The 17474-nt window shown below is 52.2% G+C and overlaps 2 protein-coding genes across 2 annotated transcripts; one reads left to right on the top strand and one right to left on the bottom strand.

Moving 5' to 3' along the window:
- Nucleotides 1-9531: 9531 nt before the first annotated feature.
- PG994_010315 (chromatin structure-remodeling complex subunit rsc7) lies at nucleotides 9532-12395 on the top strand (the record flags this gene model as incomplete). The annotated part of the gene is made up of 5 exons (XM_066861724.1): nucleotides 9532-9610; nucleotides 10164-10256; nucleotides 10579-11123; nucleotides 11165-11705; nucleotides 11899-12395. 5 exons carry the CDS (start codon nucleotides 9532-9534, stop codon nucleotides 12393-12395), a joined length of 1755 nt encoding a protein of 584 aa, XP_066710834.1.
- Nucleotides 12396-16659: 4264 nt separating this feature from the next.
- PG994_010314 (uncharacterized protein) lies at nucleotides 16660-17151 on the bottom strand (the record flags this gene model as incomplete). Its single annotated transcript, XM_066861723.1, has 1 exon — nucleotides 16660-17151. The coding sequence occupies one exon, from the start codon at nucleotides 17149-17151 to the stop codon at nucleotides 16660-16662; it is 492 nt and encodes a 163-aa protein (XP_066710833.1).
- Nucleotides 17152-17474: the final 323 nt, after the last annotated feature.

Below are 17474 nucleotides of genomic sequence, written 5' to 3'. Positions count from 1 at the left end.
CTCTGATGCGACGAAGGTTGAAAACGCGCCAGACCAACGAATCAGAGACCCGCATTCAGAAGTAGGAACATTCAAAACTGAGCTCTTATCGGCCGCCAACCGCTATCAGTCCTATCAGTACGTACAGCTTAGCCCACTCCAGGTAATAAGCAGCCCTAGAAGCAGCAATGGTCAACTCTTCTGCGGGGTTGGTTGTGGTGTGACGCCACCTACAGTACCGGACGGGCGGGCAGGGAGATAGTCCTGTCTAAAGACGACAACATGAATGTACCGTAGCAGGCTAGGCTGGTTTAAATAAACTATTGAACTGCAGTTCAGGATTCTGTTACTGTCCACGTACTCAATAACGCCTGGTAGGCCGTCCAATACACGTCTAAATCGCAATCAACGTTGAATCAACGCTTTATATTTTTGATGCTGTTCCTTTTTTTTATTCCACACCAATTATACATGTACGTTCAAGGCGTTAGTAAACGTTTATTCCAATGTATGGTCAATCTATGGTTAGTCCGAGCGTTGAGTAGAGACAGCCCTTTCTCCTACGGGCAATGTGATGTACTCTCCATCTGCTTCAAGCTGAATATAGTACATCCAAGTACCCGACTTGCGCATAGTGAATCCCGATATACTGGGCCAAGGGAACATTGACACTTCCAGCAAGGTATCATTAATCAACTATCGAATACCGGTAGCTTGTTACTCCCCCGATATGAACTACCATAAAACATATTGCAATGCGCGCACAAGCAAGCCACGGCAAGGAGCCCATCTACGTACCGCATCGCATGCCTTTGCATCTTTATCCATACTGCCATTTCATGTTCCTACCTATGTAGGTAGATGCTGTGCCCAACGTTATGTAGCACCCAACGCTTTGCTACCTACCTACATACCTTATTACTCCGAAGCACATACGTACCCACCGCACACAGCACCGCACATGAGTAATACACTGCACAGCCTAGCGGATGATCCCATGCATGTTGTGATACGAGCGATACTCGAGCCGCTCGACTGATGACATCTAGGAATGCATGTTTCAATCTGTGAACCCCAGCCGCATGTGATCTGCGCGTACCTACAATTCTACCGGGCCATTCACCCATATTGCCATCTGTCATCTTGCACACGAGACGAGTCGGTGTTTACATATATTCTATGGCTAACAAGCAAGACTTACGAAGATCGGCTGAAGTACTCGCTTGCCCAAAATAGAGTATGGGTTTATAGCAATTGGCGAGTTTATTTCAGCGACAGACTCAGCCTGGAAGCCCAGTCACCGATAATGGCTCTGAGACAGTCGACATTTCTAGTAATCCCGAAGGCAATCAAGGTTTCAAGGTTCACGCACTTCAAGTCGTAGTCGTAGACATCTAAGGTTAGCGTATACTAGCTTATCCTCTGGGGCATAGTCTGATATGCTATCTGCCAAGGCCCAAATCGACTAGACTGCCAAACACCAGTCAAGTATCATACGCTTGCTTGCCTTATAGATGGATAGGCAGGCGGGCCGACAGTGCTCTAATATAAGAGAGCCCACAGAGGATCGATCCGGTGACAGGCATACTTGTACCAACTTGATATTAGCATCGCGAACCAAGATCAGATGCATATGTCAGTTAACCGTCACGCCAACGTCTGCAATTTAGGCGCGACATGCCAACCAGGCCAGAGCCCTCCCAAGTTCATCGCATCTATGGTTATACCCGCTCGCAAGCCTGTGTAGTGCGTGTAGGCGTAGGTAAGGGGGTGCTCCGAAGTTCGCCTGCTGCTTTTCCGAATGTCTTTCCTTGGTTACCTAGAAAACTGGTTTACACTAGTCGGCAGTCTTGCCGTGTATCACTCACACAAGGTTGAAACTTGAAGACTGTCGCTAATCTTTCAGACTATGTTGTGTCCAAGTTAACTGGATCTTTCCGAATGCCGTGTCACCCTTCAACGAGGCGTAGCGGCTGAGGAACCCAAAGGCCTCGGCGCTGCTTGGGCGTCACTGAACCTAAACTTCTACACATCACGCGGTAGCCGCCTGCGATATGCGGATGGGGTTGAGGTGCACTGGTTCATCTAAATGGATGTCTTTCCCCGCCTATGGGTTTGTCGAAGTCACCCATGAGTCAAGGACGGTTTGATATCATTAAGCGCATAAACCAGACGGATGGTGACATCGGAATATAGCGAGGTGAACTGAGCAAGGAGGAACAAATGCCGTAAACTTAGGAGTGGCCAATGTGACGCGGCGACACCTGCAAGAGCGGGTAACAAGGGGTCTCCCGCATGGCGTGCGTGGTAACGGGCGAAGCAGAGTCGGCAGGCAGGTTGGCGTTCACAGAGGAAGCTGAGGGGGTTGTGGAGTGGTCTCCGATCGAAGTGAATGGGCGAGCAAGATCGGGGAGGCCTTTGAATGGGATCACGGCAATGCGGTTATCAGCCAGCACTGGGTGCTTATGTGGTTAGCCGTCTCGCCATGGAGTGATGGCCTATCAATGGGTCTGGCCCGTTCCGACTTGAGGCTGGCCAACCCACCCATTAAGAAGTTGAGGATGCACCGAGCACCGAGCACGCCAAGCAAGCCACACTCCCTCCCGCTCAGCACAGGGCAAGCGGGGAAGGAATGCAGTACTCTGTGTGGAGGTGGTCATGTTGTAGGCGGCCGGCCTTGCGTGCTTGGTGCTTGGTGTTTGGTGGGTGCCAGATCGGCCATGGCAATAATATGGCAAAGGGGGGGTGTTCCCTCGCAGGGCAGCAGCGAGCGGCACAAGAGGGGAGGGATGCCATGCTCTGGCCATGCCCTCCATCGAAACAAAGATGATGTTGCGACCCCTGGTCGGGTTTTAGTCGAAGGGGAACAGAACAGGGGGAGCAGACAGGGAAACAGGGAGACAGGGAGGTTGAGAGCAAAGGTCGCATCTGGAATGCTTTCCTGTCAAGCGCTTGGGCGGGACCCGCAGATTGCATATGGGGCCAACGGCTTCCCATGATTTGCAGATGGAGTCTGTGCCATTTCAAGTCAGCTGGATGGCTCCAACGACCCACCGGCAGGGGGGTTACAGGGGGGGTCACCGGCCAATGGCGTGCCATGTAACCTGCATGTAGTCGATTCCTGAAAGTGACCTTCAAGGCAGCTCCCCAAATGTCTGTCATCAACCCCAGTCTTCTGCCTGCCCCGTCCGCTTCACACCCACTTCTCAACTCATCTCAGGTAGCAACATGTCTATTTCCATTTCACCAACAACCCTCTAAACTCTGGTGCACATCTGTCTTGGACTCTACGGCCTCCTATTGATGAATCAGAGGGCTCCTGAGTCACATGGGCACGTCGCACTGGTGATCTGTGGATTAAGCTTGTTAGCATACCAGTTCATGGCCTGATACTACCTACGATAGCCTGTGGGCTCCATCTGTAAGATGTAGCTACTGTGCAGCGCAGTGCAGTAGTGGTTGTGAATAGAGCTGGCCAGGGTCCGTTCAATGTTGGAGAGAGGGGATAAACAGCGAGACGGCTGCTAGGTTAAGGTGCCGACTCTATCCATGCCCCATCTCCGAGTGAGCTCCGCTGCCTTCAAAGACCCCGTGCCCCTCGTTCTGTGGCCTGTCTGGTGAGCTCGACTCTGGCCCAAATGGCAATCAAGCTGAAACAATGTTTGTCTTCATCCGCCGCGATGTGCGGGTCATGCTATTGCCAAATTATCGCGGCAAGATCGCATTCAACTGCTAAATGCGCGGCCGGCCTTGAAAGTACGTGCGCTCCAAGCCTGCGCAGGTGGTTTCTTATCGCTAAGGTAGTCTCGAACTCTATACGCCAGTTGATGTCCTGATCCGGTGAGCAGTTCGGAGCGGCTAGTCTAGCATCCTCATCTTTTTGCCCGATTGAGACCGAGTTTCAGCTGTGGCGTTTCGTCATGTAAAATTCGGAGCCGGAATTGCCGCCCTGGAGCCAATCATGTCTTGCATAGTGGTATTCCAGTCCATGGGGATACAGTCAGCTTTCCTCCAGCAGCGAACGGGTTCTGATTGGCCATGACGCTTGATGACGCTCACGGCTCGGGGCTCTGCCATCTGGATCGAGCACCTTCTCCGGAGTCGTGAAACCTGCGCAACGCCAAGTTCGATCTTGAAAAATCCTTTATCACGAGCACCGAGAGGATGCTAGTAGACCGGCCGGTGAATAATTAGGTAGCAGTTTGGTGTTCCCATGTCCTCGGATCTTGATCAGGCCCCCCACCTGTCGCTGTTATATCACGAGAAGAAAAAGGCTCAGGTTGAAGGAAAGAAGAAATAAATAGAGAATCGCATATGCATATGTAGCCCGCCCTGGTTAGATCCGTGATACCCAGCTTATTATCTATCGCGTATAGATAGAGTGGATAAGGGCCATGGATTGTCGTTTTAAGCAGCGGCCCAGACTTGGAGCCCCTACGACAATGCTAGTCTGCCTCAACAAGAGCAGTCGCCAGTGGCACGCTTCTGCATCTCGACAAATAGGTGAGACTCAGGCTTGGCTGCAGCATCGTGCAGAGAGCATTTACAGCACCGTGCTACCTGACCGTTTTGGTCAGTATTACATAGTCATAGTAACGTGCCACAAGCAGCGAGCCTTGTTCTTCCTGCGATACGGGTAGTAGTGACTGCGGATCTTACCAAGCCCTCGTCGCCCAGCAGAACCTGTAATAGGAGGCAGATTATACGAGTGATGCGGCACCAGGCTCCACGGTTCAGCGACTGACTGGCAAAAACCGTGTTTGGCTTAAGGGGTAACCCAGTGTGAGTCAACGACCGACGAGGCTTCCAGACCGGTCAGTTCGCGCCGCGGCGTCCATAATCATGACTCCATCATAGTACACCCAGATCCCCATACTGCATAGATAGATCCAGCAGTAGTGGTGAATGCTGTAAGAGAATATCATGAACGAAGCTGTTCACCGGTGGACGAGAGAGCCCGGTTTAGGTTAGCTGGCCGAGGACTCGTAGGCGATACGCGTGTCCGCTCCTGTACGGAGTACTTGCATCGGCATTCGAAATATCATCCACCTTTCCCCGTGATCGGAACTACGACAGCGTGTATCGAAAAAAGAAAAGCAAAGGCCTCAGGGGAAGACACGGCCTGAGATGGTTGACACTGTGTCATTTTTGTTGCGCATCCAAACAAGCCCGACCGCTGTCCCTCGCGAGTCTCCGGCTATGTGGTTTCGTGGATTGAACAAGACACTGGCCGGGGAATAATAAGTCGCTGCGGATGGCACCAAGCTGCTTTAGATGGGTCTTATAGTCATAGTCTTTGCAAATATAGGTAATGGTTTCGATTATTCTACGATACCTAATAAATTCGATTTTGATATGCACCATGCCAACACCTCTACGCAAGTGTCATAAGTTCGGCAGTGCCCAGTCTCCCGTGGACAGGACATCTATGTTTACAAGTCCATAGATGGCTGTAATATATCTGTATCTCCATCGTTGGGTGTTCATGCCAACTGTACCCAGGTAAAGTCGTGTCAGAGTACGATAAGAAGCGAGGGATCGAAACAAGCCAACTTGCTTCTTGTGTAATGGCACATTTTGACAAGTTAAGTCGGAGTGTTATCAAAAGAAACAGGTTCATGTTCCTTTGGCAGTCGTCATGCAACCGTTAGTACTAGTGTTTGCCCTGCGCATTCGCGTTGGTCGATATCTCGCGTTAGCGCTAACAAATCAGACTCGCCTTCAGTTAGGCCAGGGAGTGCCAGACCCTTCCTCCGGGAAGGAACTCGACGTCGAGCAGATTAATATGTACCCTGATCAGCTTACAGCAGCAGCCAGATTGCAGTGGTTAATTATTGTTGCTGGGTATTGATTATTCGGGTGCGGGCAGCTCGGTAATGACACGCATTGGAGCGCCTCTATATCTGGCTTACTGCCCTACCTACCTTACTGTACTCTTACATGACGAAGTGGCGCCGTATTATAGGGACTGCGAACTTAAGGCGTCAGCTGAGAAATTGCAGAAGGAAGAAGGAAGATACTGAGTACGATTGACAGACATGATCCAACAGGGCGTTTCCGCATGCTTCAAGGCAGTCAACCTGTGTTTCGCCGGGCGCTCGTTATTTGCCTCCTCCGTACTTGGGCAACCTTGTGATACATGCTCAACCGTCTCAAATTCTGAGTACGGCTACCTCTCCTTCCAGTACGAGTAGCTATTCGCAACAGGTTCATCAGCGCTCATCAGCACAGCTACGAAGCACGCACATTCGGTCCTTTCTCAGCAGTGTTCGCCATCGGCCGAGTATCTGCATCTGGGAAGCTAAAGAACTGCTTGATACGACCTTCCACAAATAGACACGCTCCTGTATCCAAGCGAGTGAGCCCGCCACAAAGATCCAACCCCACAGCCACCTGGGATTTTCTTACTTTTCCTTTCTCCAACAACAGCACGGCGGCGAGACACTGTTCTGATCTGCCAAGGGGTAGCAGGTCGAGACTGTAGGTTGACGCTAAGGGAGGAAGTCTCCTGCAAGCCCCCCTATTCCTATTGCCGGTAGTTGGAGAAAGGCCGAGCAGTTCAGTAAGATGAAGAGACACGGAAGCTACGTTCTTTCTCTTTCTCCTTCTCTTTGAGGCCTCTCGTAAGGCAGATCTAAGGTTCGATATTGGCAATTAGGTTCTCCAAGGTGGCTATTAGATTGTAGACACTGTATGAACATCAACTGAACTGAACTGAATTTAGGCGGGTCAATGATCGCTGGGCTTCCCGCGCTCTCCACTTTCAACCGGCCGCAAAGACCACCACTCCTCTCTCCAAGTACCTGTCGTTTCGAAAGTACATCCAACGCTACATGCATTCAAACCATCAAATGAATGATCAATCCATCCCATTGATCCCATCCCGTCCCATGCCCCCAGGTGGAGCCTTACATGCACCGACGTGCATTGTAGATACGTACAATTCGATATGTAATGTGTAATATAACGAATGCGAAAAGCATATGAAGGAGGAAAATCGAAATGGCTCTGCATTCAATACTGCCATGGGCCTGTATACGATCCACATAGGTATAGACAGACAATAGGCAGCAGGAGTATCCTGAGTCCTGTCGTAGGATGGTCTTTCCATTGTCCCGGACCAAGCAAGCTGCCTGCTCCGATATATCTCGATCACCTCAACGCGCCAGAGATACTCGACGCAAACTCGTATTGCCCATGCGAGACAAACCATTCAACCGAAATCTTCATGAAATGGCTAATGATCATCAATATTCGCCAGTTCTTGCTTGCTTTGGCATTCTACCATCCCGCTCAGGTCTGCCGCTTACTGCCTGATCAAGACTGGTCGCATCGTCTATTGCTTTATTTATCTCGCTTACATGCGTTTGGTACTTTGGCTTGTTTCCTCTCCTTGTTGGACGCCTCCGGCAAGCTCGGTGAGGGCGTACTGCATTCGTGTCAGTACTTCAGTCCCTCCGAGCCCGGCACCCAAAATGCTCACATGTCAGGTATCTGCAAGCCAAGACTACTTATCACACATGTATCTGCCTTCTCCCCCTTGACCTTTACCTTGCCTCAATAATGCCACCAAACCGGCGGGGTCAGTTCTATCGAATAACGCAACATCTGTTTATGCCGTGGTCCAGCATCAAACCAGTTAGAATCGCCGTCTACAACCCCGGCCTCTTTCTCACGTTGTTGCGGACGTGCGGTCGCGCATCGAGCATTACATGAGAATCTGTGAAAAAGCGCTTCCGTCCAACCTCTGTTTCCCTATCAGCCAGAAAGTTCTGGACTTCGGAGTGGAATAGCAAGTCGCGTTGTCATCACTGTCATCATCAGGACATATCACACCAACCGCGGTCATCAACAACCTGGGCCGACTTCTTTTCACCCAGGCAGATACGACGCGCCCCGGGGACGACAATTTCTACTCTTTGAGGAACCCTCCCTGTCTGAACAAATCCCGGGAGGCGCCCTCCTGGTTTTTTTTGCTGATCGATTTCGCAACTCGACCCCCCTGCGCGGCCCATTCTTACCCTAATCCCTGTCGCTGCGTGTGGGCTTGATCCTGGTCAGCTCTCTTTTGCCCAGAAGCTAGAAACGGGGTTACTGTTCGGCGTTGCGGCGCTGCCTTTCCATCTTTTGTCCATCGCGCATCAGCTTGCAGTGAGCGCGCGCGCTTTCCGACTGACAGTCTTCAGTCCGTATCCCTCCTCCCTTCTCCCTCGGCTGCTGCGGGGCTTTTAAATCTCAAGGCTGCGCGTGCAAGTCGTCCTGGAATGCAAAGATAACGAAAAGTCCACTGCGTCGTTTTGCAGCTCAGGACGCGATATCTCCAAAAAGAACTACTTCAGCGTGTGTCATGACGACTACTCCAACTTGCCTGAACAACTGAAAGTGGATTTGGTTAAGTGAGGCGCCGTCATACATGACATGCGAAACTTGCAAGTAACTTAACTACAGCTGCAGAAAAAGAGGATCAACAGGATATCAATAGCAAGATATACATACCACGCACCCAGCAACCTTAACTGACTGGCATATCCGTCCAACCCATTCCCAAACGGACGCATCCCAAGACGCAGGCAACCCAGGAGATCTGCCAGACAGACGCAAGCAACCACCCTTCAGATGTGTCTACCCTATCCTAAGCACTCGGGTCATTCAAGATAGCTCGGTAGCCTCCACCATCTTGGAGCTACCCGTCCATCCACACACACCTCTTCCACTTACATACTTGCCGTCGTCACGCATTCACGTCCAATCCTTTCCTCGTCTCACCACCATCCCACCCACCTCATCATCGTCGCTCCGTTTGTTGACTGCAATCCACTGCCGGCTCGATCGTGGCAGAGATCAAGGATTGAGAAAGTTACTACAACTTGGGCTGCCCAAAGTCGCGACAACGCGCGCCATCACACAACCACCGTTGCCTGCCCGGTCTTGTCTTTCAACCAGTCATATCCGCCTCTGCGGCTCGAGAAATCTTCCTGTTCTGCTGGGCCAGCACCTGGCCACCCCAACCCATCCCTCCCCTCACCCCGCCACATGTGCCATTGCCTCTTACAAAAGTACAACTCTCGGCGCATAGACAAGAGGAGAAGAAATCGCGGAAATAGTTGACTGGGATATAGAGAGGGGCCTTATTAGCAGGTCTGCCCTGATACGCCACAGCCTCTTCCCCCTCGTGTTAAGAGACAGTTCAGATCGCAGCCTCTTTGAGATTGGCTGGCTCACTTCACTATTCAACAACTTTGTTTCGGGTAGGGTAGTGATTAACTCCCAGCCTTGAGCCTGCGCCAGCAGCGACGCTACCAGCCCATATGCATGAATAATCCTGCCTGCATCACACATTACATACATACACTACAACTTTCTCGGAACTGCGAGATCAACAGTCGCCTCTTTCCCTTTTCTGCGCGCTTCGCCCACCAGCTTCCTTTTATCTAGTCCAACTATATCAAGACACGTCGTCCTGCAGGCACCAAGCTTCTCCACGCTCAACACGATCCTCCCCCGTTCCGCTGCTCTTGCAGAACGTGTGGCCATCGTCGCCTAGCAGCCCGAATGTATTCTACACAGCCTAATGGCGCTGAGGGTGCGACCATCAATCCCGCGACCATCAACCCTGCCGCCCTTAACTCTGGTAAGTTGCGCCTTGCGTCGTTGTCACTTTTTTTATTGCTTGTTCCTATCTTTAAGAAGTTTATGCGACCATCATGCGTCCGCGTCCAGTCCCGATCGCAACGATCCCAGTGGATCCGAGCTCTCAAAAGAAACGCGCATGCTCCCCGCGCAGACTGTAAGCGCATCCATCGGCGCCGCGCACTCCATCAAACCGATTCATCATCAATCATATGAGTCCCTCGCGAGTGATGTTCGTCATGGACACTTACACACATACACAAACCACGCTTCCCTATATGATACTCGAGCAGACAGAGAGACAGAGCTGCGGCAACACGGCGGCTGGCTGCATATACAATTGCAATGCAAATGTAATGCTTCTGTCATGAATGAAGCTATATGTTTTCTATGGGGCCTACTACTCCAGTCGTGATCCGTCATTGCTATCATTATTGTGCACTCCTATTCGGCCGGCTGCTGGCCTGATGTTTTCTGCGCCGAAGAGAAAGCTTCTGAATCTAACCTGAGCTTGTCGGTCAGCATATACTAATGTACGACTCATGATTGCACAGAACTGGTTAATCCCAACGCACGTGGACTGAAGCGCAGTCGGTCGCCAGAACCCTATCAAGACACACAGGCTTCTGGAACGCCTGGGGATGATGGTAAGTTACGCTGAACTCTTCTCATTAATACCACCAACTTCGCTGTGTTGCAGCTGTGGGGCCGCCGCTTACTTAGCGGCCCTTCGCGATTCCACTGTGAAATCACTCGCAAGAGTCATGGACGGGGTCGAAACGAGATAAGCAACTGCTCAACTTCACGTTACATGGGTGCTTGTCAACGTCTTGTCGTGCAACCGTCACTTGTCGCATCGGCTACAAAAGTCCAGTCCTTGTCGCGCGCCCCATTCCCGGCGCGCTGTTCGCCTTCCTCGGGCTCAAATCCAGTTTTGCTAACCAGCGCATTTTCTTTGTCGCGTCACAGGTGTCGACAACCCGCGCAAGCGTGGACGACCGATGAAACCGCGAACTTCTGGTGGACTCCCCGAACCGCAATCCCGTCACCCATCATCGCATATCCTACCACCCAACATGTCGCACCAAATGGCGCAACAGTCGCCCATGCCACCACACACGCCGCAGTCACAGAACGCGCCGCTGCCCGGCCAGAACTACACCCCAGGCCCGCAGTCATCCCCGCCGCCCAAGACTACGCCGACCAAGACCACACTCAAGGCGCTACCCACGGTGCGCGACCACACGACTGATCAACTTGGCCCCGGCGGTGACGAGTACATACCGCGCGAGATTGACGAAGCCGGCGAGAAGAAGGTCATGCCCAATGGCCAGCTGCTGGGCAATCGCGAGTATAGATGTAGAACCTTTCTGGTCCCCAACCGGGGAGACAAGCTCTTCATGCTCGCAACCGAATGCGCCAGAGTTCTTGGGTACCGAGACTCTTACCTCCTCTTTAACAAAAATCGGTCCCTATTCAAGATCATCGCGAACCAAGTCGAGAAGGATGATTTGGTGCAGCAAGAAATCCTCCCTTTTCCTACCGGTCGCGCCAGATTGCCATCGTCACAGCGCGTTCCATGTTCCGTCAGTTCGGCAGTAGGGTGATTGTCAACGGTCGCAGGGTGCGAGATGACTACTGGGAAGGAAAAGCACGTAAGCAGGGGTTCACAGAAGCTGATCTGGCTGGCGAGAAAAGGCCAGGCGCAGCCAAGGCCAGAGAGGCTGCCGCGGAGGCCAACAACAACCCTCCACCGCTGGTCGGAGGTCCTCATGGCGAAATTGTCTACGCCAACACACCCCAGTTTGGTGGTGCTCCCCAACCCCAACTCGTTCAACCAGGTATGATAGGAGCACCGCCAGGAAGCACGACGAGAATCCCCATGATAACATCAGGACCAGATATGAATGACAATCGAACGCGAGACTATAGCAACTTCATCAAAGGCGGACCACGCCAGGAGATCGCAGGCCCAGCGTATCAGGATAGGACCCAGTCAAGTCCGGTAACCGAAATCCACGCACAGGCTCACCATGCTGCCGAGTTCAATCGCTCTGTCAACCAGCAGCGCGAGATACGCGCCGATTATATGCAAGGTATCTGGCGCAGATCGCATGACAGCCACAGGCGGCCCAACCGCCTGTAGGATCGAATGACGGCTCGTTGCCAGCGGCCACCACCAGGGCGGGGCAGTCACCCCATGCAGCTCCGGCAAGTATTCAGCAGTCGTCTGGTATGGTTGCAAACCAGAGTCCCCAGATGATGATGACGGCTGCACCGTACTCCCAGTCGCTGCATTCCCAACAACCCATGAACCAGACGCCAATGCGCGGTATGTCGCAGGCACCCACGCCCAAGCAGTCCAGGCCGCCCAGCCTTCCTTCCGGTGGCCCTGGAAACATCCCCAATCCACAGCCGCCTCGTACAACTACGGTAATCAGAACAACATGTGGAGTCATCACCAAGCACCGCAGACACCTCAGCATTACCCGGGCTACACCACCCAGACCCAGCAGTCGCCTCACCCACAGCAGTCGCCTGCTCCCCAATTACGGCATCCTTCAGGTGGTACTCCCCAGATGCCGCAACCGAATACCATGCAATATCCTGGCATGCCAGGTCTCAACCAAGGTTACGCAAACCCCACTCAGGGCATGTATCCTCCAGAACAGACACCTCGGCAGTTCTTGCCACAAAACCCTGGCGGAGCGCCCGCTGTCACGCAAGGCTGGTCAAACCCGCAAACCTCCTCAACTGGCAACTGGTGGGCAAACCAGCAGCAATAGAATACCACAAGTCTCCCACAACGCGACTAGCACACTTACAATCATTGAGTTACTGTGATGGCTTCAAGCTACTCCATATGCGCAGGACTACAACGACCTGCTAGGCGTATATTACAAGCTGAGATCTCGGCGTAATTTGCCGTGATCCTTTCTTTGCTTCTTTGGGCCTCAATGTGTGGCGACGATAGGCGGGCATTCAGGCTCGGAGGTGGTACACTATCACGCAGCCGTCGAACGAGTCACCCATTCCTGTGGCCTACAACCCTTTTCCCGCACATCTCCACAGGCTTGCGCTGGTCTTCGTCATGGCCAGCCCACCCCTCACTCCTCCGGCCTCAACTGCAAACCTGCCTGTTGTTTGGCCTGCTCTCCCACTGCATACGCGGTCGCCACCTGAGATTGAGGCGACTTGGATCCGCTGCTCTGGGACGACTGTCGAACCTTGCGATTTCGTCTCCCAATAGCTGCTACGGAGACATGGAAGAATCATTCGTTGTTTGTTTCGTACCAAGAGATACCCCGGCTTCGGCACATACACACCCTTTTCCAAGTTCGAGACGCGCGCCTTCCAATCGCCCCTGGGTATATTTCAGGCACAGAGTGCTGGCTTAGTCATGATGATGATTGTCGGTCGACCCTGTTGCACTGGAAATGCCCCTATCGAACACGTATATTTAAGATTCTAGGATCTGCTTCTCCGTATTATATTTTGATGATGCCCCTGAACTTGCACGCATTGCTGGGCGAGAGGCCTTTTGTGTACTTGGTTTTGCTCATTGTTTCTTCTTTTTCTGGCTTGTTTTCTTGCATCCTTAAACCACCGTTTTCTGCTCTAATCCTGTTTCTGCTCTTGATTTCGACGGGGGTACCCCATACGCGCGCACTTCGGGCTTTGCATTGGGGGAGTTTCTTCTCATTTATTGACCGAGGCTTGAAACTAAGATTTCGGCCTGCCGCGTCTCTTTACCTCGCAGATCGGGCATTGTACTTGGTTTCGAAGACTGCATGGGCCTGTCTGCCTGTGGATATTTATTCAACTCATTGAATGAGTTAGAACGTTGTACGGGCCGCCTTTTTCTGGCAATCTTGGGTGTTGGCGGCTTTCCCATGTGTAAACGGGTTATGGGGGAAGGGAGGAAAGGGGCTTTGCATATTGGGTAAGGGTCGGAATACCTCCCACACACACACACACCATCACCGCCTGTTTCTTGTCTGAGGGTGATGAGGGGAATCTTATGTTGCTTCATTGTCGCTACTTCATTCTGTTGCTGTTGTTGTTAGTGTTAGTCATCGTCGATAGGGTACAAACATCTCCAACCCTCGGCTTTCATCGCGCATCCCCCCCCCGCTGGAAGATTAATATCATCTGTTCTCTCTTTCTTACACCAAGAAGACGAGACTTATCCGCAAGTGATGCCCTCGTTGTGAGACAGCGTGACTTGTGTCTACGGACGATTGCAAGCTAGTTGAAGGGAGTTGGTCATAGAGGGCCCGGCTTTTGGAAACCCCCTATTCCATGTGGATGAATATGTACTTAGACTTGCCACAAATAGTGAGCCTTGTCTTTCTGGCTCTAGCTGACTACTTGCACAGTGTATAGTTAAGCATCTATATAAACAGTACTTTTTCATAAAGGCAAGATGGTCGACCTATAGGCTAGAACGAAGTAGTCTAGGTGTAATCCGCATAAGCTGTGTGTGGTGAAGGCAAAAGCAAAGGAAGCCTTGCTACCCGACGGCGATAACTTCGGATTCGGGACTTTGGCCTTGTGCCTTGCACGGCCCCCACTTATATGTCCGCATCTCCTTGGCAGCCTCGCGTCCCTCGGGCCAATACAGGCAGGTAGGCAAGGAGGCAGGCAGGCTTCCAGCGATCAAGCAGGAAAAGGCCTCGTCCTCCTTTGGCTAAGTCAGCATTTGTCAGCTCTTGTTCAGTTCACAATGAGGCATTCGCTGCATACTTTTGCATAGAAGCAACACAAAGCAAGTCGCCCTGGTAGTAGCGGTCCAATGTTCATCATGCCTTGTTCGCTCTCCATTCCTTTTTGGGGAAGTAGCATCAGAGGGTCTTCTCACGGGGGTCTAGGGGTAGGTAACAAGGAGCATGGGAAACAGGGGGGTTCGTTCCGCTGTGGGGTTGATTACTTTTCCTTGCTTTCTTTACCAGCTGCCAATGTTGCAACGACACAGCCACCGATGCACCCTTACGCGGAGTACAGTAAAGAGAATACATAGCTGATAGTGTGGTGTAAAGCAGCAAGCAATAAGCGGCAGCATACTTTAGGTACGCTTACAGAAAACGTGGAGAGCAAGGATCATACCAACATGGCCGTATCAGGGTATTGCTTATTGTTGTCATGGTGGTTGTTTTGTCATGGCTCGGTAATCGTCAGAGACAATTGGTTGACGCGCCACTCGCATTCTACAGCATGACTGCATTGTTGTATCGTGTACTTCGCGTATATCTGGTCCGTCGCCTGCCTGAGTCAGACATTACTGTACCCAAAGAGAAATATGCCGGAGGAGGCTGCGCACGACTTGTCCATGCAGCAGGTGGCGCTGTTGGTTCCTTGTAAGTATAGGTAATCAACCTATATACATGTGTATACCAGATATGCAGGTCAGGTCGGAGCCATGTACACATGCATGTCAGATTACATGCCAGGTTCCCACAGGCGACTACGTACAAAGGAGCCATTCATGGTACCTTGCCTATCTGCCCTAAGCTAAGGCATTGTGGGGGGAAAGTCGTGGTTTATTCATTCTAAAGATAGCAATCAACGACGGGCTCTTCTAGATCGCTTCGGTTCTGTCGGATGGGTGAGGTGAGCGAGACTTGCGGGTAGCCGGGGGTTGATAAGCGTGGGGGCCGTAGGAACGTGTATGGCCTCTGTTGGCTGGCATGTGGCATCGTCTCGGCCGCTGGCTGGCTGACTTCAATTCACTCGTGGATAAATAGTAGAAGGGAATGAGACGGGGAGAGGCAGGGTCAGAGGATGAGGCGTGTAGTAACCGACCAGTCGGTAGAACACTATCGACAGGGTTCGGGAGGTTCCTCCGAGAGGCGTCGAATACACGCTCAAGTAAGCCATGGACGCGAGGAGGAGGATGTCGCACAACTGGACGTCCCGTCAGCTTTGCATGTCGCTCGCTCACTCGTGTAGTTAAGACTAACAAGATAGGCTGCCGGCCAGCTTTCTCCCCCCACAGGCTCCATGCTGACATGCAGTTGCTACGTATCTCGTGATAACACGACGTTTTACAATGTCTTCTGATGTTGACATAAACAAGAATGACATGGACCATTTTGGTCTGTTTTGTTTTGCCCGCCGGGGAAGGCTCTAGCCGAAGCCCTCTAGGAGAGATAGTGCTTATATCTTCCAAAGTCCTGATAGCCGAGTCTCCCAGCTTCTTCGAGACTACGACAGATGGACCAAACGGCTCAGTGGTGACCCGGTTGGTGCTCAACTAATCCCAGAGTTCTTAGTCGACGTGCCTGCTTGATCAGGCAGCGGGTGAAATCGCCGACGACGTGGCGAGTCTTGTCTTTACACCATGTCCTCCGATGTCAGAGTCCCTCGGTGTAAGCTCGCCATGTCGACATTATCGCCACCCCCCAGAAAGGCAGCGCTGAGTGGGAATTATTGTTGGCCATGGGGTTTTTAGTTAATACTATTAGTGGTAGTCTTAGTAGTAGTATAATAAACAGCAGAGCGAGTTGGATGTGAATGTTATCATCGGGTTCTCTTCGTATCAAACGTAGCGTAGGTTCTAGTCACAGCATGTTACAGCTTGGTAGGCTGGCACCGGGAGAGCGAGAGGAAGGCCAGAGCCCTTTTACAGAACTTCAAGTCCAAGTTGTCTGAACATACGTGACAGTAATTATCGGAGCATATGTTGTATTCCAAAACCCTCTAATACATCCGACTTCTGCATTGTCAGGGGACTGGGGTTCCCGGTCCATGACAGTCACAGCTGTGACCAGCGATCCTCCTTATCATGAACGTTGATATCCTTTCCCTTGATAGCCCGTCAACCTCTAATGTTTCGTAGCGGTACACCTGACATTGTTCTTTACCGCCAAGATACGAAGCAGCCCAATAAATTCCTCCAACGTAGCACGGCTGCCAGTCCAGATATCCTAGATGGTCCGCCAACAAGGAAGGCCCCCTGAGATGGGCGAGGTCTCCAACGATAGCAACATGCAATCCAGCCGTATGCAGCTTACCCCTCCACAAGCAGCCTCCCCCCCCCCCTCCCCTGGCCTATCTCATGCACAACCGCGAATCCTTCTGCTCGCTCCTCTTCCTCAAAAACTCCTTCGCCGAGCTATCCTCCTTCCCACCCCCCTCACTGCCACCATCCACCGTGCTGGCCGCCGTCGTAGCCGTGTGCGTCCCCGAGACGGGGCTCGAGTGGGGCGTGGCGCCCTCGTCGTCGCTGAAGGGGACCTCGATGCCAGCGTCCTCGAGGATGGCGCGGCAGCGCTGGTCGGCGCCGATGAGCGTCTGCTTGGAGACCGAGATGATGTCCTTGGCGCGCCGCAGTCGCTCGTCCAGCTTGTCGGCCTGGCCGCGGCAGGCGGCGCACTCGGCCTCGATCTTGATCGTCGCCAGCGGGTGGCCCTGCGCCGTGTCGCACGGCACCGTGGAGCGGCCGGCCACGAGGTCCTTCTGGATCTGGCATTCCCGCATGGGCTTGGCGGACCACTGGGTGTGGTTGCACCCGCTGAAGGTCGCGCGTTTGTAGTAGCACATTGTTTCTTTTTCTTTTTCTTTTTCTTTTTCTTTTTCTTTTTCTTCTTATTGTTGGGTGAGCCACGGAGGAGTCGATACTAGATCGTACTGACTTTGGCGTCGTGCTGGGTGTGGATTTTTTTCAACTTTGGATCTGACGATGGTGATGTCCTAATATGTGGACTTTGGCCCGGATGCCCTTCTCGTCGTGGGTGCGTTTGGGTTGGCATCTATTATGAGCCCCGGACGCGGTAACACTTGCAATATACTCAACATATACGCTGTAGTCTTACAAAGAACCACCTCATTGTTGCCTTTGTGGACGGTTTAGCACCATACAAGAC

Source organism: Apiospora phragmitis (assembly GCF_038363925.1).
Source record: "Apiospora phragmitis strain CBS 135458 chromosome Unknown utg000010l:1.0-9815664.0:1.0-9183399.0, whole genome shotgun sequence".
Classification (NCBI taxonomy): domain Eukaryota; kingdom Fungi; phylum Ascomycota; class Sordariomycetes; order Amphisphaeriales; family Apiosporaceae; genus Apiospora; species Apiospora phragmitis.
Note: the sequence above shows the minus strand (reverse complement) of the source record. Positions and strands in the feature narration are given on the sequence as shown.